Consider the following 24,429-nt stretch of genomic DNA (forward strand, 5'->3'; position numbering starts at 1 on the left):
AGCCCAGGATCGCCCCTTTTCTTTCCCTCAGCCAGTTGGGGGGGAGGAGCGCCATCACCTCCCCCAAATGCTATGGGATAGTCTGATAAAGGACTCTAGGGGGCGTTGCCTCATCCAAAACCTATCGCGCTCCCGAGTGGTGACTCCTCGGGGAGCGCCTAGGGATGTGCATCTCAGGGGCTCCCCTTGTTGGTGTTAACCCTTTCCGGTTCTATGCCGGATGGTCTGATAGGACCAATGCCTAAAGCCAATACCGCTCTTACCTGTAATCAATAAAGCTGTGGCCATTTTTCGCCCATTAACCTAAATTCTGGTGTCCAGTGTCTTCATTTATTCCAACGGGGGGGGGGGGGGAATCGCCACGCAACATTCTACTTCCACTTAGCTATTGATAATGCTATAGGAGAGGAAGGAGTCACACACCTCATGCTGGTCTCTCATTAGCTTGATGAGCTGAACGTACACCTCTTCTGCTTTCTGAGAGAGTCTGAGATCTTCATGATGTATGATAATAAAGTCACCTTCATCATCTGTAGGTGGTGATGGCAGCTACACAGAAACACACAATACATGTCAGAGCTTATCTGGTAAAATTGTGACAGAGAAAGGTGAGCACAGGGACACTCATTCAGAGCAGATAAAAAAAGGGGTGGGGGAAGGATATCAGGAAAGGGTAGCAGGATACTTTCAAGGTTCCTGCCATACTGAGCTAATATGCTGTTAATGCACTCTTCCCCACCCAATCTAGTGTCCTCAACATGCTACAGACTACAACTCTCATCACTGCATGGTTGCTGGCTGAGGCTGATGGGAGTTGTAGTCCAAACCACATTGGAAAGGCTGTGTCAATACATCAGTTTTCTGAGACCTGCAGGTAATGACTAGGAATGATACATCCAACTGTCTTGAATTTCCAACAGCACTGCAAGCATTTATCAATATGAGAATGGAGAAAGCCAACTAGTGACTGCAAGTTTTCCACATTCCTCAAGTAAGGTGTTAAAAAAATCTTTAAATGCCCTACCCTTCTGATCATTACCACAGCAGTGCTTCAAGATACCAAACAAGAAAATAGAAGACCAAAGGATTCCAGGGCAAATATAGTTGACTACAGCTCATTTATATGAAAAAAATTGACCCACTAGATCAGGGGTTGTCAACCTGGTCCCTACCGCCCACTAGTGGGCGTTTCAGGATTCTAGGTGGGCAGTAGGGGGTTCTATGGCACATGCTGAATCCTCCTTCCATCAAGCACTGGTAGGTGGTAAGGAAGTTTTACCATCAGGAAAGATGCATTAGTGGGCAGTAGGTATAAAAAGGTTGACCATCCTTGCACTACATTCATATATGTTAAGGGACAACCATAAACCCAGTCAGTTCTGTTCATCTTCCAAACTGGAGGCACCCAAAGTAATATGTAAAAACAAAGTCTCATTTTTGTAACCTGCACGTATGTATTTTTATATGTGTGAAAACTGCAAAAATGTAAGGCCATCTAGGCAACAGAATTAGGTGCCTCCCTCTCCTTATTCCCTACTCTGAAGTGGCTAGAAAGTACAAAATAATAACTCAGAAGAGGCAATTTTGATGGCTGAGAATAAAACATACAAGCAAGCTCCCATTTACATGCAGGTTACGTTCCAATGCACCACACGTTTAAGTGAGATTTTATATAATTAATATACATATGTACACCTATACATATACGTGTGTGTGTGTGTGTGTGAGAGAGAGAGAGAGAGAGAGAGAGAGAGAGAGAGAGAGAGAGACTGGGTGCAACTGAACAAATTCAGAATTTCAAAAAATGTAAAAGGCTCCTACAATTCAAGGAGAGGAGGCAGGGTAACAGCCAGGATAAGAGTGCAGGCCTATGGTCGGGACCAACTGCAGAAAAGCTTGCCTCTCTCTTAAAAGAATTACAAGCTTTTCTGAAATAAAATCCACAAGAGCTGTGTTCAAAGGCAACAAAGGACATCAGACGACAGATAGTGGTGTGAACAGTGCTTCCTTCAAAGCAGACCTGATACGCACTTAGAAATCTTTCTACTAACCTTGGAAATGTCGACCAGTTTGCCACTTTTTGCCCGCTCGATCTTTGGCTCCAAGCTCTTGGCTGTTCTTAGGAATGCCTTGGCTTGCTCCAGATCATTTCTCTTCTTTGCCTGGACTGCAGCCTTTAAGTACTGTTTCCTTCTACTCTCCAGGAATTCAAGGTGCTCTAAAGCTGCAAAGAAGCAAAACAACAGGGGTGTTGTCATTGTTGTTGGATTTTATTTTTTTGTTTTTAAAAAAACACTTTTCAGATTTGGAGATATTGCAGGCTCGGTTCCGGACCACTGCAATAAAGTGAATATTGCAATAAACCGAGTCACGTAAACATTTTGGTTCCCCACTGCATATAAAAATTATTCTTGCACTATATATAGTCTATTAAGCCAGGTTCCCCCGCTGGCTGCGGGGGCAGGACCCACCTCCAACCCTAGCCAGCTCCACTCCTGTGGCCAGAAGGGGGAGGTGGCGATGGCAGCAGGGCTCCCTTCCCCTGGAAGCAGCCAGGCCGCTTGCAGCTGCACCTGCGTCCTTGCAACGAGCAATATGTGAGAAGCGCAATAAAACAAAGTGTGCCTGTGCTATGGGAGGAGAGAATTTATTTATTTATAAATTTATAAAATTTATAAACCGCTTGATTGTTAAAAAACACACACTCCCTCAAAGCAGTTTACAATGAGGATAAACAATAAAATACCAGTAAAAGCAACTAATTTAAACAACAAAGTAATAAATTCAGCAGTAAACCCAAAAGATATTAAAACATACATCCACATTCTACACATCTGGGTCGGCTCATCTAAACAAAAATGTTTTTAGCAGGCGTCATAAAAGCTACAGCGAAGCTGCCTGCCTGATGTCAACAGACAGGGAGTTCCAATGTGTTGGCGCTAAGACCCTATCAGATTGATTCCTTGTGAAATGGGCAACAGTTATTGCTTGTAACAGTGCCAGTTCTGCAGACTGAAGGTGAGTGGGCAATATAGGGGGGTAAAGCGATCTTGCAGGTAAACTGGTCCCAAGTTATTAAGGGCTTGATATACTAATAGTAACACCTATAGAAAGCTATTTCCTGCTTAGCTGTATTCCCACTCTGCACACAAGGCTGTATGAGAGAAACAGAAGGTTTTCTCATCCCAGGGACGCACAGAATAGGCAGTAATGGCGCAGAAAGAAATGTGTGGCAGTGGCTTCTATTTATTTCCGCCCTCACACCGTAGCTTCTCCTGTGCGCAATCTGGCCAGTCACCCACAGCCACATCCATTATATAAAGCCTTGCTTGCCAGGCTTTGACTCAGACGGAATACTTGAACGGTGTGTGGGAGCTCAACATTTGCAAGCAGTGGGGGAGGACATGAAAAAAGAGGGGCAGAAAGGACACTTCTCAGGGAGGCAAGAACTTTCACTAAGCCTGCCAGGTATCTTTATGATGCCCTTTCCAGAGAGCACACACTAGCTCTTCCAAGCTCCTTAAAGTAAGAGAAAAAACAGACCCAGCCAAGAGGTAGTCCTGTTTTCTCAAATGCAAGCTTGCCATCTGCATCCAAGCTGTGCAAATGTGTGGCATGTCTCCACGGAACACTGTCAAGCATGTGTCATTGAACTGCTTAGGAGGAAGACAAAACACTGACTAGCTTGAACCAGTGCAAGTAGCAGTGTCCTGGTAGTGATCTTGATTACAGCAGGGAGTCTGTCTGTTATGTGCACATTTAAGTGGATAATTTGGGTCAGAATAGGAATCCGTATTAGTCACTCATTTGCTGTCCAGATTCTACATACCTTTCTATTCTACTGAAAGGGAGGGCTTGTTAACATCTTACGAGCACTCCAAACACAGCATTTCACAGCTCAGAAAATGAAAAGCCAACAAGGGCTTTGTCCCAAAGGCTTCTTCTGTTAAGCCTCACTGAACGTATTTCTTGCGTACCATTTTTGTCTTGTTCTATCCTCAGCGTGAACAACTGTTTCCCCCTTTTCCTTCCTAACATCCTTTAAGTATCTAAAATACATCACTTCCTAAGTCTGGCTTGATGTAAATGAAATAAATACAACTCTCAGCCAGCTTTTTGAGTCCTTACCAACTGGAGAGATGTGCTCAGTGGATGCAGATTTCTCTGGGGCTGCTACAGGGGTGGGTTGAGAAATATCTTTCTCTGGAGAGGTTTCTTCCGGGATTACAGCAGATGGCACAGTTATCGGCTGAACAACTTGCACTGGCTTCTTAGGCAGCTGAGTGGGCTTCTTGGGAGCTGGAGCCTGTATGGAAGGCTCACCCTAGTGGGATCAGAAAGGAATTGAATGCAATGAGCAGGAAATTCAGATATAGGGCCCAAGATGAGGACGGATACTAAACAAATGGATCCCATTACAGCAGCCATCTGCTGTGGTGCTACAGAAGAGAGACCTTTTTTGTGCTAAAGGGATCAGAAAGTCATCTTAAGAGGCTGAAAAACTCCTTAATAACAGCACTGTAGTCATCATCACTAGGCCGTCTTCAACAAAACGGGTTATAGAGTGATTCATCATCTGAAGTCCTAGTGCAGAGTGTGGGTTAACAGGAGATGAGCTACTACTAGGTACCCTAACACAAAGACTGTGAGTTAACCAGTTCAGCAGTTAGCATTAGGAAATTAAAGGGAATAAGCAGTTTTAACGACCAGAGCTTCTGAGTTGTGGCCAATGCTAGTCCTACTCAGAGTAGACCCATTAAAAAGCATGAACATGACTAACCTGATGGGTTAAAAGGAATGGAAATGGTGACTGGAAATGTTTCAGTGTACGTAATACTAGGTTAGTAGGATTTTTTAAAAAAACAACAACAGCAGCAATAGCAGCTTTTGAAATAGTTGGCTGTAACTTGTGTTTTAAAATGGTAAGAATATTCTTCTGCATCTGTAAGCAAACAGATTTTTAAGCAACACACCTCCTCTTCCTCCTCCTCCTCTTCTTTATTCTCTTCCTCCTCCATCTTAACCAGCCTGTTAGCATTTTCAAGGACGGCAGCAACAGTATTGTCATCTGCAGGAGCCAGTCCAGGAATCGGAGGAAAACCTGAAAAGAAGAGAGAAGAAAAAAACCCAGAAGATAGCCTTAAAAATAAATGAAGATGAACACAACACACATTTATGAGGAGAACTACAGATTTAAAAAGTTGAAATGACAATTATCATTATACTCAGAAGATACAAGTTCTGAGAGTATTGAGCATGAACTCCAGTGGCTGCCCACAAAACGGATCACTGACACATTCAGGCCGAGGAGGAGGAGAAGTTTGGAAGCTTTCAATTTTAGTTAAATTGTTTGTGAATTGGGAGCTGTGTTTAACACTAATTATGGTTAATTTCAACCAGCCAGCTCCTCAAATGGGTCATATGTTGTATGGTGCTGTTGCAACCAACCTTAGCTCAGGGGTCATGACCTGGTAGTGGGTCCCAACCCACCAGCTGAAAACCAATGAGCTAACTTGCAATTCAAGAGGCCCTCTGTGCTGTTATCGTGCAACTTCATGCAAGTTTACAGTCACAATAAGCAGTTTCATAGCACATTCTGTAGTGTTGTCATGGAGCCAAGCCAGTCTCCTGACAAGGCAGAGTAGGAGGGAGTCTCCTGAAGCATTTTTGGCAAATGTGCCAGGAGCAAAGCACTTACACGAGGGTATCTCACATTTCAACACACAGCCCTGACAGTGTTGCATACTTACCAGGGGGAACTGGTAGTTCACCAAAATTCACTTTCCTTCCTGCTTTATGGGCTCTTATGGCATCTTGGTATTGCTGTTAAGGAGAGAATTTGGTTAGAGAATACAGTCATCTGACAGGTTGTGGGGAGGGGGAGATAAATACTTATTTGTCACTTATTTGTTGTGTTTCCCTTTATGCCATAAGGATTAGAAAACATTTTAAGAGCACTCCAGGCAGAACATTTCATAGCTAGAAAAATGCAAACCTTCCTCCATGTACTGCATCTGTTGCTGGGCTTGCAGTACACAGATGCAACAACCCCTCCACATGGCTTTAAGAAAAGGGCTGAAATATTTGCCCCACGTTCTTAGTAAATGCGATGAAATGATGGTTAACATTATTCAGAGTGCAATTCTATATGCGTCTCCTCAGAAGTAAGTCTTTCTGAGTTTAATGCAGGCAAATTTGATAATGACATTCTCAGAGTGTAATGTGAAATATGTGATGCTGAAATTCACCACCCAACGAGCTTGTATTTCACAAGTCTAACAATTATTATTATTATTTATCAAATTTGTATACTGCCTTGTTATAGAGAAATGTTTTCGCTTGGCTCCCTAAGATATGTAATGAAGGCACCAGGCGAGCTACCTGGGGAAAACATTCCAAAAGCAGGGAGTCACCACAGAAAAGGCCCGTTCTCATGTTGCCACCCTCCAGACCTCCTGTAGAGGGGCCTCAGATGACAATCATAAGGTCTAGGTTGGTTCATATGGTGAGAGGCCTTTAAATTACCATGGTCCTGAGCAGTTTAAGGCTTTAAAGGTCAAAGTCAGCACTTTGAAATGGGCCTGGAAACTAATTGGTAGCCAACGCAGTCAGGTCTGGATTGGTGTAATACGTTCAAACAGGAAAAGATCCTCTCGCTGCTGTTATATAATCAGTACCTTTTGTGATCTGATATATCGCAGCAGAGGCTCACAACAAAATGATTATAACCAAGGGACTTTTGTGGTAGCACACAGAGCTGCTTCTTCTTTACCTTGGCTATCCTCTCGTGCATCCTGCTCTTCCGATCATCTCCATTTGCTTTGGCTTGAGCGGCTGCTGCTTTGTATTTCTCCAGCCTTTGCTGCAAAGCCTCCATCACTGTTTTTGGCTGAGGCAAGGGACCTTTAAAAGCATCCAAAGAATGTATCATATGAGCTCAGCCACAATATAGGCACCTGCTTCTCGCACTTTGACCTAGGGGAGGACAATGTCTTGTCTTCCAGGTGTCGCTGGACCAGAACTTCTACTAGCCTTTAATACTGACCACACTGGTTGGAACTGGAGCCCAACACCTTCTGGAGGGTCAGTGGTTCCCCCATCAGTGCTTTAATCCATTCTCCTTTTCCCATTGACACAAACAGATGCAACAGTATTAAAAAAACAAAATGAAAAAATGCTTCTGGTGTTTGTGTCTCTCAAAGAAAGGCACACTTTATTCTTGTCTGAAAGGTGTATGTTGCAATATATGGAAAGACAGATTTATATATGCGTGTGTGTGTGTGTGTGTGTGTGTGTGCTTGCTCTCCCCCCCTCTCTCTCTCTCACACACACACACTACAAAAAGAACACAGTACAAATACCTGCATACTTAAGAATATATATATATAATTGGAATATTTCAAACAAGAAACCATGGTCCATCAATTTAAGATCATTCCCTGCCTTTTTCATACGTATAACCTATCAAAAAGTTGTAACCTATACTGTATATGTATATATTACCATGAAGTGTTGCTTGCTTGCTTGCTTACTTATTAAAAATTAACCGTTTACTCATTTGATTGTATACTTATTCAAAAATCAGAATTGCAAATTACCATTAATTTTTTAAAAAATTTACCATTAAATTTCACCCAAGCATATGACTGATGACGTATTTACCAAAAGCATATAAAGACGAATATTGTTTCGTCTTCTGTCAGTCCAATAAGGAATGGATAAGCTTCATTTTTCAATAGAAGTATTGCTGCTCTGTCTAGTTTGCCTGATTAATATCTGTTACCTAATTTGTTACCTGAACCTAATTAATATTTGTTAATTTAACTACTGAAGCGATATGCCAAATTTTAAGTAACCAGTCGCCCAATCTAGGTATTTCTCCGTTTCTCCAGTTCTGCGCTACAATTTCACAGGCTGCACTTATCTAGATTAGAAATGCTGGTCATACCTATTATACTGTAAGATCTGAGTTTCTAATCTATACAATACACCTCACAAGAGAGAGGCTTTGCTTTAAAACGCATCTAAGCCGAAGCTTTATTACCTTGACTGTCTGGTGCTTTCACAGGAAGGGTGGTTTCCACAGCTACAGATGGTGCCTGTTTTGAGGGAAGCTGTATCATTTCTGGACTTTCAAGGTCTGGAAATGTGGGTGTCAAGGGAAAAGAATTTAATGCATTTTATAAAAGGCACGGAAGCGTAGAGATACAAATTCTTCACTACAGTTGCAACATAATTCAGCAAGAGCCAAAGAAAATTTGGTACTGTAAAGAGAAGCTGTTTTTTCCAATGGGAACAAATGTCGCTCTAAGTCTGGGGTTGCCAGCATGCCACCCACAGGCACAATGGCACTGCCCTCCACCCATCACTGCCATCATCATGGGGTGGCGAGGATGGTTACCTTTCCTTCTCTTGAAAAGTACAAAGTGATGAAGGAGGAAATTTGAAGAGAAGTTGCCCCTACTGCTTCTTTCAGCTCTATGTGCTTTTCAAGGCTCAGAATAGCACCTAAAGCAGCTGAACAGAGAGCAGAGCAACTGAGAGGGATAGGAGAAGTATAGGTGAGTAACCTGGGAGACTAGGGAGAAAAAAATTAAGCTGCTAGGCAGAAGAAAATGGGGTGCTACAGGAGATAGAGAGAAGGGAAGGAGGAAAGAAATGGCATGCCAGAGAGACAAAGGCAATGTGGAGTGAGAGAGGGGAAGATAGGGAGAGAGAGAGGGATAAGCCCGACACACTGGATCCCGTAAAATGGAACCTCTGGAAATTGCATAAGCTTTTCACCCATGTCACAACTGAAGCATTTAAAAAAAATGACACCTTTCATTGTTGTGGCACAAAAGCTTTGATCCCAGGTATGGATTCTAATGGGGCCTCATACTTTTTAACATGAATTCCTTCAAATCCACCACCACCAAATCATAGATTCACAGAAGGATTCTGTGATTTGTTAGCGGTTTTGTTGTCACCCTATTTGAAAATTACGCAAATCTAAGAGGATCTGTGTCTTGCATCAATGTTTTTGCAGTGTGGTTGTGATCTAAGAACACCAACACCTAACTCCCACAATTCCACTGTTAGAATAACTACCAAATACACTAACGCTTCCTGCAACTCCTTTACATATTTGTTAGCTGTCCAAGCAGTTCCAGTTCTCAGTAAATAGGGACAACCACTCAACTAATTTTATGTAATTAATTTCAAATCCTAGAAACGTAGAAACATCCCAAACAAAATCAGTTTAAAATTCAGTTTACGTAATAGCACGGGCATGAAACTGATGTTTATAAGTAATTGCAACCAGGAAAAAGAAAAGGTGGAGTCACATAACACTAAAACAGTACATAGCAAATGCATTCTCTCAGACGCAAGATATTGTACTTTGGACTGCTTGGAAACACAATATCCCTTCAGCAGACACTTAACCTTAAGCAGAGACATGCAGGGGGCAAATGAAGATTCATTCACTGAAAAAAAAAATCCACACAAAGAGACATCAGTGGGAACAGAGAATAGGATATTTCAATTTCAAAATATGGAGAATACCTGGTTTTGAAAAATAAAACAAATGACTGCAAAGTTATCTAGACTGCAAAGTTATCTATTATTAAAAATCATCATGCAATACATTATATTAGATAGATTCACTTGCTTCTTTTTAATGATCTGGAAGCGAAAGCAGGATGCCATTAGAAAACTGAAACTATGAAAGTCTGACAGTTTCACATCACAGATCCTTTGCAGGGTTTCTACCGCAGGATATCTGAAGTCAGTGTGATAAACCTTCACCTTTTATCTGCAATTCAATGTATTCTAGTTACTGGAAAGATCATTTATCTCCTTTGCTCTTACCCTGTGGTGCTGGAGGCATATCCCTGAGGTCTACTGGCTGCCCACTGTCCAGTGCTTCCAGAACCAGGCTGAACTTCTACAACAAAAATGCAAAGCCAAAGGGTCTCTATTACATTGATCTCAACTTGGTTCACAGAATGGTGCTTCTGACCACAGAACTAGCACACACACAGTGGTAACTCGGGTTACGAACGTAATTCGTTCTGTAGGTCCGTTCTTAACCCAAAACTGTTCTTAACCTGAGATGCGCTTTCGCTAATAGGGCCTCCCGCTGCCGCTGCTGCATGATTTCTGTTCTCATCCTCATCAAAGTTCACAACCCGAGGTACTACTTCCGGCTTAGCGGAGTTTGTAACCTGAAGTGTTTATAACCCGAAGTGTTTGTAACCCGAGGTACCACTGTACAGCATCCCAGATACCCACTCTAATTGAAATTACTACTACTACTACTACTACTATTATTATTATTATTATTATTAACATTTGTATACCACCATTCATCCAAAGATCACAGGGTGGTTCACAACATAAAAATACAAAACAAGAACTCAAAACACGTAATAAGAACAAGAACAAACCAACAACCTCCCTCCCACAAACACATTTAAAAAGACATAGATTGTTAACCAGCCAAAGGCCTGGTTATAGAGAAATGTTTTCATCTGGTACCTAAAGATATGTAATGAAGGCGCCAGACAAGCTTCCCTAAGGAGAGCACTCCACAAACAGGGAGCCACCACAGAAAAGGTCCATTCTCTGGACCTCCCATAGGAGAGGCATTCTCAAATTTCTAGCCATTGAACAACTTGAATTGAATCAGAGAACTTCTCTTTAGGATTCAAAAATAAGAAGGGATGAGATGTGGATTCCAGATGCTAGCAAGATGCACTCCTGCGACCCTAAGTCCCCACTTTCTCTCTTTGATGGATGTATCCTTCATTCAGTCCCCAGTACATGCACAAATCACCTCATTTCCCTTCAATACTCTTGTATGCAGGTAGATACAGTTCTTTTAGATCTCTATCAATATTTAACTTGCATAGATTTATTTATCTGGTCAAAGAATGTAGATTTTCTTAGTGCAATTCTGCTTTAGGGATCCTGACACAAGAAAGCTAGAGAATTGTGACTTTCACTCTAAAAAGAAAGGAACAGGGAGCTGGTCCATATGTTACATTTACCATGAGATCAGTTAGTTCATGGTGATTTCCCCATTACACAGCCATATTACAAAGCAGAATTTACTGCGTGAGTCAGGGCCATTATACTGAGTTGCCTCTTTTCCAATTCAGCTCCATGGTGACCCACTGGAAGAGGTTGGAAAACTCAATATGCCGTGGCTCCAACTCATGTACGCTTGGGGTTGGAAGTTTGCCATGGAGGTGCAAATCCCCACAGTGAAAGTAACATATACGTTTACCCAGAGAAAAAGAAATATTCTAGAGAATCCTCAAGATCATCAACACCAATTATGGTTTGCAGAAACCTGCTTTAGCTTGAAATAATGACGCCTCACCTTCCCAGTCCTCATGTACTCTTTTGCCTTCTCAAGATCGCCTTTCTGTTTAGCTTTGAGCGCTGCTAGTTTGTACTCCTTCTCTCTTGTCACAAGCAGTGCTCGTGTGCCAAGGTCTGGGGAATCTGAACAAGACAACAAAACATAAAAACACCTACTATATAGCCAATAAAACATCTACTATAAACACCATGAGGACCATAGTTCCTTAGGTACCTGGGTCCACCACCCATCCACCCTATGGAAGAAACAAGCAGAAAAGTGGCACCTTTTTGTACATATGCAGAATAGGGATGCTGCAGGGGAAAGGGCCACACTCAAACTACTTACTGTTTTCAGTGCTACTTGTTCCCAGAACACCTGAATCTGCATCCTGGCTCTGGAGATCAGGTGTGCTCACAGATAGCTCCGGATCGCTGGGGTTCTTTAATTCATGGTCTGTAGTAGAGCCTTCATTTTCCTCCCCTTCAGGAACAGTTATTTCATCTTGGCTGCCTGAGTTTTTAGGCAAGTCATTCAAAGGCACGGCTTGTGGAGTTGTGGCAGAGCTCTTCCCGGATGCTACAGGTGGTGGCATTTCTTCCTCATTCACTTTTTTCCCTTTCTTCACTGCAGTCAGCATGGTTTCCAATGCCTAGTAGTGATTGAGTAGCGATTTCAATTACCCAGCATAGATTAAATACTTATCCCCTATATGATCATTCCAATCAAGCTGTGTCTTTCGTTTGTTGACCCATGTAGTCTCCCATCCAGGTGCTCAACTCGTCCAGATCAGTTTAGCTACAGCAAGATGATGGTGTCATGTACCTTCAGGCTATACCTGGGATCTCTTAGGTGCCTGGAATCTCACACTCTACAGCCTTCTTGGGAACTGCAGCATTTTGCAATGTTCCGAGATCAATGAAACACTCCCAACCCACACACACAAAATGATAAAACTCTGTCATATTCTGGGTTACAACTTCCATCAGTTCCAACCAGCATGGCCAGTGTCATGGATGATGGGACCTGTAGTGCTATAAAGCTTTGCAATTCATCTTCCACTGGACTGTGCAAAAACTCAGCAACGTGGCTTTAAACTATATGGGAGAATGCAGTAACTTTCTGACAATACCCATGCATCAAAACAGGAAGAGAAACTGTACCCATTTTGCTGAATTTCAAGTCTTAATGATAAATAAATGAACTTTCCTGCTTTCTTCTGAAGCACAGGCACAGAAAATCTACACCCAAAATTATGTCCATCCAACCAAGTGACTAGAAAACCCCAACTCCAACAAAAAAATCTCTAATGTAGGAATGCTACACATTTCAATTAGTGATCTCTAGCTAAGAATCCTCACACATCCTCTTGAATCTTCAACTCTACCAATAATTAAGCCTGCAAGACCAATATTTAGCTTTTTCCCTGCCTCCATGTATTTATTGAATACAAGATTTCACCTGATTTTCCCTTAACATAAATACCCTGCCCACTGGAGCCAATAGCTTTTAAAATCAGTTCTATTTTGTGTGTTATATGGTAGCTCTCTCTAATATCTAGAGTCTGTAATAAAAGTTTCCATTTGAATGAACTGCTGCTTGGGAATGAGTGCTAGTGTATGAAACTGTAATGATTACAATTACAACAACAGCAACAGCAACAAGTCTAGAGAAGATAAAACAACCTCAATTAAACTCCCACCTACTAAAGCAGTAAAAAAAAAAAGAGAGAACCTCATCCAGATTAATGTCATGATACCATACTAAAGAAGCATTAATGAATGTTTAATTTAACCTAGACAATTCTGTCTATACAAAGATTTTAGACAGAACAAGACTAGCACTCATTTACAAAAGTGAAAAAATGAATGCTACGCCTCTGTTCTTTCCTGCATACATCTTTGCACTGAATTAATGGCTGATACTCATAGCCTGTTTTGAACAGCATTTTCCCTTCTCTGCTAAAAGGATGAGAATCTGTGGTCCCAACATACCTTCAGGCCCCGTTCATACCGTCGCACTTTGGAACTCTCGCCGGCGTCCTTTGCGTTGAGTATAGCTGCCTTATAGTTAACTATCCTTTCTTCTATTGTTTGTTGCAGTCCACTGGAAACAGCAGGCGCCATCTCAAAGAAGATAAAGGAAATGAGACCAACAAAGATGACAAGTATTCTGCCCACCAGAATTGAACTCTAAATCAGACATTCAAGTATCGGGGCGGGAGAGAACCACATTCTCTGGAACATGCACACCTAGGACTCAAGGCATAAGAGGCTGAGCCACCTCCCTTGAACAGATGAGTGTCTGTTCTTCTGCAAAAATTCCACAAGTCACCTCTCGGCTTTCTGCCAAAGCAGCAGCAGAGAAGTGGGTGGGTGGAACACCTCAGGAAACATTCACAGCCACTGGGCATATTTAGTCGGAAGGTCTTCGTCATTTCAGACAGAGACCGACTGCAAAGTTATTTTGAAGTATTGAAAATGTTTTCTCTATTCTGCTGTGAGCTCTCTAACGGTTTTCTTCAACTTGTTTGCTTACAAAGTTCTCTCCTTCCGCAGGGGGGATGGAAAAATCATCAGACAAACGCTACAAATTCAAGAGACTAGAAATGCCACTAGCACTTATTCACTTTACAAATACACTCTGCCAAGAAGCTGCCAATGTTAAGTAAATATCGGCAGCACTGCTCATCAAACCTAACTCTAACGGAACAGAGAAAACTCACAGAATGTGTTCAAAGGGAAGAGGCAACCAAACACAAGCCCTAAACACAACTCCAGCCAAGGAAAATGTCCTGAGGTGGTTTTGTTCAATCCTACACCGTCTATGTAGGAGGAGTGGGGAACCGGTGGCCCTCCAGATGTTGCTGAGCTTAAGGTTTCCATCATAACTGACCACAGACCATTCTGGTTGGGACTGATGGAAGTTGGGGGTTCAGCAACCTCTGGAGGCTCACAGGTTCTCCATCCCTTGTCTACAGCCTGACTTACTACGCTGTTAAAATCCGCTGTCTCCAGGAGCCCAGGTCACAGCCATTGTCTTCGCTCAGTTGCCTGCATCACATTCTCACTTTCAAGGTTCTAACCAACTTCCAAATTCACTTTAAATGAAAGCTAAACACTTTGCTATAGTCCCAGTACAGAGGGCAGGTTGTTGGTTTATTTAAAAAAACAACCACCCCACAACCCCCCCCCCCAATGCAGTGCAATTCATACACTGAAGGGCTTGACCTTTACATTCCTTAAAATCCAGTTTTCCAGGCTCAAAGCAAAAGATTTCATTTACCTGTGTTGGTAGATCGCTGGGCTCCTCTGCGGCTACAGAAGACTCTTCTATTGTTTCCGTCTCACATTCACCGCTTCCTCCTCCATCTTCCTCTCCCAGGACTTCCTGCAACTCTGCCTAGAGCATGAAACAGTGCAATTGTTGCTAAAGAAGAGCTACTTCTATTTTGAGCACTGAATTAAAGTGAACCACGGGGTACTTTCCACTGCTATCATTCAAAGGTGGGGCCCGGAAATCTCTTACTTAGAATCAAAGAGCGTTCTTCTTATGCCAAAACAACTGCACTTTTTTCTTTACAAAAATTCACTGTTGTATGTGAATAAGGCTGCCTCATTTATGTTCCTCTGTGGCAGCTTTCTATCAGAGATTAAAAGCTTCATGTAAAACCTACATGCTGTCCAAGTGATGCACCACATTTTAGCTAATTTGAATTGGCAACAAAATAATACCAGTTAAACCTCTTATATATGTGTGGTTTAGGATGGGTAGAATTGTGCTGTGATTTGTAAACTTCCTGTATGCCTTTTAAGGGCCCCTTAGGCAACCAGGAACTTGCACGGTTCTGAAGAACACACATCTATGAAGAACTCTAGAGCCTGTAAAGCAAACAAAAGCCACAATCTTGCATACAATTATGTCCCAGTGAAGTAATAATAATAATAATAATAATTTATTATTTATACCCCGCCCATTTGGCTGGGCCTCCCCAGCCACTCTGGGCGGCTTCCATAAAAACCAAAAATACAGTAAAATATCACACGTTAAAAACTTCCCTGAACAGGGCTGCCTTCAGATGTCTTCTGAATGTCAGGTAGTTGTTTATTGCTTTGACATCTGCTGGAAGGGCGTTCCACAGGGTGGGCACCACTACCGAGAAGGCCCTCTGCCTGGTTCCCTGTAGCTTTGCTTCTCGCAATGAGGGAACCGCCAGAAGGCCCTCGGCGCTGGACCTCAGCGTCCGGGCAGAATGATGGGGGAGGAGACGCTCCTTCAGGTATACTGGACCGAGGCCGTTTAGGGCTTTAAAGGTCAGCACCAACACTTTGAATTGTGCTCGGAAACATACTGGGAGCCAATGTAGGTCTTTCAAGACCGGTGTTATATGGTCTCGGCGGCCGCTCCCAGTCACCAGTCTAGCTGCCGCATTCTGGATTAGTTGTAGTTTCCGAGTCACCTTCAAAGGTAGCCCCACGTAGAGTGCATTGCAGTAGTCCAAGCGGGAGATAACCAGAGCATGCACCACTCTGGCAAGACAGTCCGCAGGCAGATAGGGTCTCAGCCTACGTACCAGATGGAGCTGGTAAACAGCTGTCCTGGACACAGATTTGACCTGTGCCTCCATGGACAGCTGTGAGTCCAAAATGACTCCCAGGCTACGCACCTGGTCCTTCAGGGGCACAGTTACCCCATTCAGGACCAGGGAATCCTCCACACCTGCCCGCCTCCTGTCCCCCAGAAACAGTACTTCTGTCTTGTCAGGATTCAACCTCAATCTGTTAGCCGCCATCCATCCTCCAACCGCCTCCAGACACTCACACAGGACCTTCACTGCCCTCACTGGTTCTGATTTAAAAGAGAGGTAGAGCTGGGTATCATCTGCATACTGATGAACACCCAGCCCAAACCTCCTGATGATCTCTCCCAGCGGCTGCATGTAGATGTTGAAAAGCATGGGGGCGAGGACAGAACCCTGAGGCACCCCACAAGTGAGAGCCCAGGGGTCTGAACACTCATCCCCCACCACCACTTTCTGAACACGGCCCAGGAGGAAGGAGCGGAACCACTGTAGGACAGTGCCCCCAGCTCCCAGCCCCTCAAGACGGTCCAGAAGGATGTTATGGTCGATGGTATCAAACGCCGCTGAGAGATCCAGCAGAACTAGGAAACAGCTCTCACCTTTGTCCCTAGCCCGCCGGAGATCATCAACCAGTGCGACCAAGGCAGTTTCAGTCCCATGATGAGGCCTGAATCCCGACTGGAAGGGATCCAAATGGTCCGCTTCTTCCAGGCGTGCCTGGAGTTGTTCGGCAACCGCTCGCTCTATCACCTTGCCCAAGAATGGAAGATTTGAGACTGGGCGATAGTTGGCCATTGTGGCCGCATCTAAAGATGGTTTTTTAAGAAGCGGTTTAATAACCGCCTCTTTCAGTGGGTCTGGGAAGGCTCCCTCATGGAGGGAAGCATTCACCACCCCACGAAGCCCATCGCCCAGTCCTTCCCGGCTAGCTTTTATAAGCCAGGATGGGCAAGGATCCAGGAGACAGGTGGTTGGTTTCACTCGTCCAAGCAGCCTGTCCACATCCTCGGAGGTAACAGATTGGAATTGATCCCACTCAACTTGACTAGACAGAACTCTAGCACTCTCCCGCCCTGGCCCTGCTCCCACGGTGGAGTCTACTTCTTCCCGAATCTGAGCGATTTTATCTGCAAAAAACTTTGCAAAATCATTGCAGGAGAATATGTGGCCCATACTGGGCCCTGATGTTACAGGTGGTTCCGCTAAATTGTGAACCACCTGAAAAAGTCTCCTGCTGCTGTTTTCTGCAGATGCAATAGAGGCGGTGAATAAATTCTTCTTCGCCGTCGCTATCGCCACTTGGTAGGCTCGACGTTGAGCTCTAACCTGTGTCCGATCAGATTCGGAATGAGTTATCCGCCACCGGCGCTCTAGCCGTCTCAACGATTCTTTCATTGCCCTCAGATCCGTGGAAAACCACGGGGCTCTCCGGGCTCCATGCAATCGGAGAGGGCGCTTCGGAGCCAAACAGTCAATAGCCCTGGTTAACTCCGCATTCTAGCGGGCCACCAGGGAATCAGCTGAAAGGCCATCAACATGGGATAAAGCATCCCCTACCACTCTCTGGAAACCATTTGGATCCATTAAGTGGCGGGGGCGGACCATCCGAATTGGTCCCACCTCCCTGCAGAGGGGATGGGTCGCAGAGAAGTCCAGTTGCACCAGGAAGTGATCTGACCATGGCACTTCTTTTGTTTCACTTTTACTTAGTGTCAGATCACCAACATCCATAGAGGTAAACACCAGGTCTAAGGCATGTCCGCGGCTATGGGTTGGGCCAGACTTATTCAGGGACAGCCCCATGGAGGCCATGCTTTCCACGAAGTCCCGAGCTGCCCCTTGTAAGGTCGTGTCGGCATGGATGTTAAAATCCCCTAGGACGACCAAGCTAGGTGTCTCCAGGAGAACATCCGCCTCGACCTGAAGCAGCTCGGGCAGGGAATCCTTGGTGCAGCGGGGAGGTCGGTACACCAAAAGGAATCCTGTACTGCCCCTATTGCCCAACTTCCAGAACATGCACTCAGAAAACTGGGTCTTCCCAATAGGACGCCTGGTGCAAACTAATGACTTTCTAAAAATCACTGCAACCCCCCCTCCCTGCCCACATGACCTGGGTTGCTGTGCATAAGAGAAACCTGGTGGACAAGCAGCGGCAAGGACAGGCCCATCTGCTTCATCCAACCAAGTCTCTGTTACACAAGCCAGGTCGAGTCCTCCATCCATGATCAAGTCATGGATGGCAGTGGTCTTATGAGTCATTGACCTGGCATTGCACAGCAGCACCTTCAGGTCATGTGGGTATCCCTTGCTGATTCTAGTATCCATCCGGTCAGGACCAGACCCGGAGGCAGGAATAGTCCTCAGACAACGACTAAACCTGCCTCCTCTGTAATGACATGGTCTGGTCTTAGCGTAACTCCTCCTCCTACCCGTGATCACTGAGATCGGTTGTCCCAGTGCATTCCCCCCTGTGGAACATGCCCCAGCCATTTTGTGGGCTGGGGTCCACTCCCCGGCAGCCCTGACCCCTCCCCCTAAGAACAAAATAACAACTTATACAAACAAACAAAACCAATAAAACAATACAAACAAAAAAAATGTAAAAATTACAAAAACATCAGAATAAAAAAATAATTCCCCAAACCCAACCAAACATCCATCCCACCCCCACCCCCCCACATACAAAAAATCCAAAAGAATTTTTTTAAAAACATTTTAAAAACACTCTGTGCCCCTCCTGCAGTAACACTGTCCTAGTGAGGCCTGTCAGGCCCCGCCCTGGGCCAGGTGGTAAGTGGCAAGAGCAGGGCCCTCAGGCACTCACTCAGGGGAGTCCTCCTGGGCAGCAGGCAGCAAGCAGCATGCAGTCCTTATGAGGCTTCAGGCCCCGCCCCAGGCCAGATGGTAAGTGGCAGGAAGGAGCAGGGCCCTCAAGCACTCACTCAGGGGAGTACTATGGGACTTAACCAAGCACAATTGTATTTTATATTTCATAATGTTATCTAGATACTACTTGACTGTTAAAACAAAACAAAACAAAACCTCAAAGTGTTTTTTGTACACAAGATTGTAGTAAAAGTTCTTATATAGCAGCCTTCCTGATATGCCTGAATTCCAAATCTGGAAACTCCAAAAACTGCAGTTGAGAGAAAACATTACTTTTCAAGAGGCCTTAATGATGTTCCAGTGAATATGCCATCATATTCATTTGATTAAGATTTCCTCCTGCCTCTCCCAGCCTTGTATTAAAGAATATGGAAATGATTTTAATATAAGGATCATGTGTGATAGGACATAATCACTTTAGGGGGTGCAAAGCAGTTTTAAAAACAACTTCCAAGAGAAATACCACATTGGCCTGAATATAAGCCTCACTTTTTTTCCAAATTCTGACCATGTAAAGCTAAAGTGTGGCTTATCTTTGCGATCTTACAAAAATTGGCTTTTACAATATTGCTGCTGAAACAGACATGTGGTAAAACGGAACGGGTGTGAGTGCCTGCATAATTTTAAGGGAGCGGTTTATATTTGGGTATTATATTCAGGTATTTCTCCCCCCCCCATGAATTTTAAAGGTGTGGCTTATATTCAGGTGCGGTTTATATTCAGGCCAATACGGTAGTAAGTTTTCAGCCTTATTTCCCAAGATCCTTAAGAAACCTGTGTGAGTGGGTCTTGGTGCACATGAAGTTCATCAGTAGTACTGCCAGATGCTACTATCTCTTCAAACATTATGGAAAAACTTCTAAATTTAATTCACCTGCAGCCCAGTTCAAACCTCAGGAATGTCACAATTTCTTTTCCAGACAAGTTTCTTCTTTCCCCTCTGGCAGCTAGAAACAGACACCACTTCTACTCCAGCCTGAGGAAACAGAGCCAGTACCAAGCAGGAAAGGTGAAACCCACACACCTGCCGTTGCTCTCTGGAAAATTCTGAGCTTTAATGGTTACAGCCAATTACTAGGAAGAACTGCTTGCACCTCTCTTTCAGTGTTCCAGACCCACAAGAATTTTGAGTGTTATCACATGCAGTCTTTCCTATAAGGGGATGATGCCTCTTCCTTTACACCAAAAAAAAAAAAAAACAGCCTTGCAACGGAATCCCATATATACCAAAAGTTCGGTATCTTCTTCCAGACCTTCATCATCATCTTCATCCAAGTCCTTCATGCACTCAGCGGCCATCTTTTCAATATGATCCATAGGCAGGGGAGCTGGAGAACACAATTAAAAAGGAGATCCTAAGGGAGGAACCCTAAGGTTCAGACAGACAAACAATTACTGTGACCCTAACATTGTGGCAGGTTTTTAAAAGACTTTTCTTCATCTTGGCCACTTTGTTGGTTTTAGCCATTAAAAGACATTAAGTAGTTATAACTAAACTATCACGTTGTTTTCCTTCTTTATGTAGGGATCATGAAACTAGTGACTGTGGGTATCAAGTTTGTGGACTTCATGTTGTTGTTGTTGTTGTGTATTTTGTTTCAGGGTGCAAGGAGAGAAATTGCTTCCCCCCACCCACAATTGCAGATACTTCCTTCTCCCATGGGGGGGTTTTCTGAAGGGGTGGGTGGGTGAGTGAAACATGGTCATTCGAGGAATGTTAACTGTTGTTATTACACAACAGTAGAATGGTTGAATTTGAGTACATAATCAATATTGTATAATGTGGTGAGGAATGGCTGTTCTCTCTTAAATTTTCTGTTAAACTATGTGCACCGTGGCAGGCAAGTTGTGACTGGCACCCAAAACACGCTTCCAAAATTCAAAAGGTGCCCACTGGTCCAAAAAGGTTGGCAACCCCTGTTCTCTACCAATCCTAAGCTATTATAGGAAACAAAGTCTCAACAGTCAATTTAGGAAATAAACCTGGCCAACAAAAACACATCTTCAGCAAACCACGCCTAAACCTCCCCCCAAAACCAAGAGTCTTTGAAAATGAAAGTAAACTTGGCATCAATCTTACTATCGGATGGGAGGGGAGGAGGAAGGGGGAGGGGGTGTACATGCCTGACATGAGGCTCGCTTGTGTAGCACTAAAACCTGTGATCTCTGGTTTACGCATAACATTAGGCCAGGGTGGAAGAGAAACCAAATGCTGTGAGAGAAGCAAAGCAGAGTGTGCAATGGACGTACTCTAGGTTGTGCTAAACCATGAGTTAGTGTTCTGTATGAACCAGCCTATTGTGTAGCACAGTGATCTTTCAAAGTTTTCATCCAGAAGTACAAAGATGCATGGCCACACAATGTTATTTTGACTTAGACCTATTCTTCCAAGCAGAATTCCAAGCAATACAGGATCTCTGTATTGCATGCAACAATGTCAAAATGCAACTTGTGGAGGACTACATCCACGCTAACCTTGTGGTACCTTGCCTAAGGAATTTGTTTGTCTTTCTCAACTCCATCTTCTGCCCTCATTATACCACCTGAAGGATAGGATGGCGGAGTGATTATACACAGGTTGTTGTTGTTGCTTTTTAAAAGCGATCATCATTTATGAAGCACTTTTGATGTGAAAAGTGCACTACGGGTTAGGCCTTTTTTGTCTCCACCAGAAGCCAGGGACACAGTGACTTTATGGTCCTTCTACAAATGGGGAATGCAGGAGAGCAAAAAACTAACAATACCTTTGGCTGAGCAGGGATATAAAACCTGGTCCTCAACAATCTATTTTCTAGCCCAATGACTCTGCTGAATGATCACTATTACATCATTTCAGTGTCAGTCCACTCCTCTTCTGTTATCTTTTAAACTCTCAGTCATGAGTCTTAAAGTTTGTATATACAGCTCATCCTCTCCCACTTTTGTATCATTATCGCCTTCATCATGCTCAGCCATCTGCCCAATTTTCTTTCTCAACTGCTCTATTTGACTCCAATTGCTCACTTCACTGTTTGTTACTATAGCTTCCACACCAATTTCAGCCTGTCTCATTCTGCATCACTACAGAAGTATAAAATTAAAACAGCAAGGAAGGCAAGCAAGGAGATTTAAAAGTCCAACATCATATGCTCTCCTGCATGCATATATATATATATATATATATATCTTGAATTATTGTTTAACAGTAAGTGGTTTTTGTTTTAATAGTGGCTGGTTAGTCTTTACTCCCTTCTTAGCCTTTTTCACATGATAAGGCTGGTTTACCTTTGTTTTTAAAAACTGAATTTGTTTGTTCTCTTCTATGTTTGTTTGTATTATTCTATGCTTAAGCTTTACTTCTGTTTTACACTTAGCTGTTACACATCATCCAAATAACTTGTATTACTAGAAACCCGGCAAAAGTAAGTAAATAAGTAAATAAATAAGAACATCTGATTGTACTGTCACAATAACATGTAACAACATATGCATCGTAATTCTTCAGGTTACCAATTTCCACCGTGTCTGAACAAGAGTAGCTTTATTTTCTCATTCTGATTGGCTCCCTACAGATCCAGTTACAAAAGTAGGCTGCAATCCCCTCCCTGGAATGAAGAACTCAAAGGGGTTTACTTTTCAGCAGACAGGTATACCAAAGGTGGGAAAATTAAGGTCCAGGGGTCAAATACAGCCCTCAGGACTCTCCCCAGGCCACAACCTTTACTGACCCTCCTCAGGGGCTTTTGATTGGCTGGAATGCATCCTTGAACTGTGATAACGCCTCTTGTTTACCTGGAAGGGGGGGACTGGGGGCAGGGCAGGTAGAAACCTCTGTCTTTTGCATGGTTGAATGTACTCTATAAAGTTCAGAGTTAACACCTGTTGCTCCATTCATTTTTGCCTCTGGTTCCACTCACCACCCTAGAAGACTGCCTATGAGGAAATGTAGTTCACAGGCTGCAAAAGGTTCCCCATCCCTGATATATAGGATTGCAAAAAAAAAAACACGGTACTTGTGTATGGGCTCTTAATTATCAGTTGCCTCGCAAAGGCAAAAAGTACAAATGCGACCTCTAATTACCTTAAACAATTCAAAGTTTCCAGTGCACATGCTTACTTTTTCCTTTGGGTTTTGTTTTCCCAGCAGGCAAGTTCTCTCCAGTGATAGCAGCTAGTTCTGCTTCTAGGTCCCCGTCATCCTCCAGGTCTAGCATCATCTCTTCAGGATTGAACTCTACGAAAAGTCCCAGCTGATGCCAAAAGAGAAACCAGCTCAGTGAGGAGGCTTAAGACAACTTACTTACAATGGTCATTCATCAGAAACACCAGCACAGGTGTTGCTTGCTCTGAACCAAGGCTTTGTTAACTTCTCTGCCCTGGACTCAGCCCTAGATTATAAAAATGAAGATCACCTGCCTAGAGATTTGTTAAGATTTCCAGATCACATGAGCTCTACACAGATGTTGTCATGCTGACAAACTGAAGCTACCAAATTCTAGCTTGAAGAAAAAGCTTAAGTTATGTGCCAAGATTACATTTACAATATTATGCAAAATGTTTCCCCCAAAAAATATATATGCATTTTAAACCTTGATGTGTTCTTTACAACCAACCAAAATTCAGAAAGGATATAAACAATTGAATTACAGTACAAACATAAACACAACTGACATTACTGGAGTTAAGAGTTAAAACATAGAATTGATATTACAGCCAAAAGATAGATGTAAACAAACAAACAAGATTATACACAGATTTTAATAAGAAGCTTTGAAAATAAATATATGTAAACCTTTGTATTCTTTATCCATTACATTTATTACACTGTAATTTTGCTCTGAGGAGCTCAGGGTGGTGTACATAATTTCACTTTCAACATTTAGCCTCACAAAAACCCTGGGAATAGGTTAGGCTGAGATATAGTGATTGGCCCAGAAAGCTTCATGGCTGAGGGGTAGTTTGAATCTTGTCCAACACTCTGATTAGAACTGGCTCTCAGTTGGAATGCTTTTTTCTTGGTAGAATTGGATTTTTGGTTGTTGTTAAGTATGAATCTGTTCGGAAAAGAACAGTGTACCAATAAGGAAAGTCATACGTGTTAGGAAATTGCATTTTTTGGTCGTGGGAGAAGGGAGGAGTATTTATTTATTTACTGGACAAAATGAATATACCACTTGATTGCAAGAAAAGCTCTAAGCAGTTTACAAAAACATAAAACATTAAAATTCTCACACACAAAAATGTAAGTTTTAAAATCTGAAAGCTGATGGGTTAAAACCCATAGCAGCTAAAAACTGATCAAACACATATAACTTCTACATGTGCAGACAGGCATCTCTGAACAAAAATGTTAAAAGCAGGTGGTGAAAAGAATACAGGGAAGGCACTTGTGTGGTGTCAACAGCCAAAAAGCTCCAAAGTGTAGGTGCTGACGCACTAAAATATCTATTTGTTATGTGGCCCCTGTAACAGTGCCCGTTAATAATCCTAGCTCAGAGGCTTTCAGATCCCTGGGTTTGCTCTGAGGTTCATCAAGTGTTCCATGATGAGAAGATCAGTAACGTAACACAAGCTCCTGTGAAAGACAGTTTGCCCAACACCATCTACCTTTGCTTGCAATAGTCAGGAATGG

At 43.2% G+C, this 24,429-nt stretch overlaps 1 protein-coding gene across 3 annotated transcripts in view; it reads right to left on the reverse strand.

Annotated features, from left to right (window-relative positions):
• CC2D1B (coiled-coil and C2 domain containing 1B) overlaps window positions 1-24,429 on the reverse strand; it is a 41,021-nt gene that overhangs the window by 10,809 nt on the left and 5,783 nt on the right. For 2 of the 3 annotated variants that reach the window (XM_083742360.1, XM_083742361.1), the window contains exons 3-16: window positions 22,915-23,047; window positions 20,046-20,146; window positions 14,636-14,752; window positions 13,345-13,476; window positions 11,699-12,002; window positions 11,369-11,493; window positions 9,853-9,928; window positions 8,045-8,140; window positions 6,773-6,903; window positions 5,751-5,823; window positions 4,974-5,101; window positions 4,129-4,324; window positions 2,052-2,224; window positions 424-549 (exon numbers count right to left, since the gene is read on the reverse strand). In XM_083742360.1, coding sequence (XP_083598486.1) covers window positions 424-549; window positions 2,052-2,224; window positions 4,129-4,324; window positions 4,974-5,101; window positions 5,751-5,823; window positions 6,773-6,903; window positions 8,045-8,140; window positions 9,853-9,928; window positions 11,369-11,493; window positions 11,699-12,002; window positions 13,345-13,476; window positions 14,636-14,752; window positions 20,046-20,146; window positions 22,915-23,047 — 1,911 coding nt within the window. The remainder of the gene's footprint in view (window positions 1-423; window positions 550-2,051; window positions 2,225-4,128; window positions 4,325-4,973; window positions 5,102-5,750; window positions 5,824-6,772; window positions 6,904-8,044; window positions 8,141-9,852; window positions 9,929-11,368; window positions 11,494-11,698; window positions 12,003-13,344; window positions 13,477-14,635; window positions 14,753-20,045; window positions 20,147-22,914; window positions 23,048-24,429) is intronic. The other variant, XM_083742362.1, reaches the window with a different exon arrangement.

This window comes from Podarcis gaigeae (assembly GCF_964106915.1).
Source record: "Podarcis gaigeae genome assembly, chromosome: 6".
Lineage (NCBI taxonomy): Eukaryota > Metazoa > Chordata > Lepidosauria > Squamata > Lacertidae > Podarcis > Podarcis gaigeae.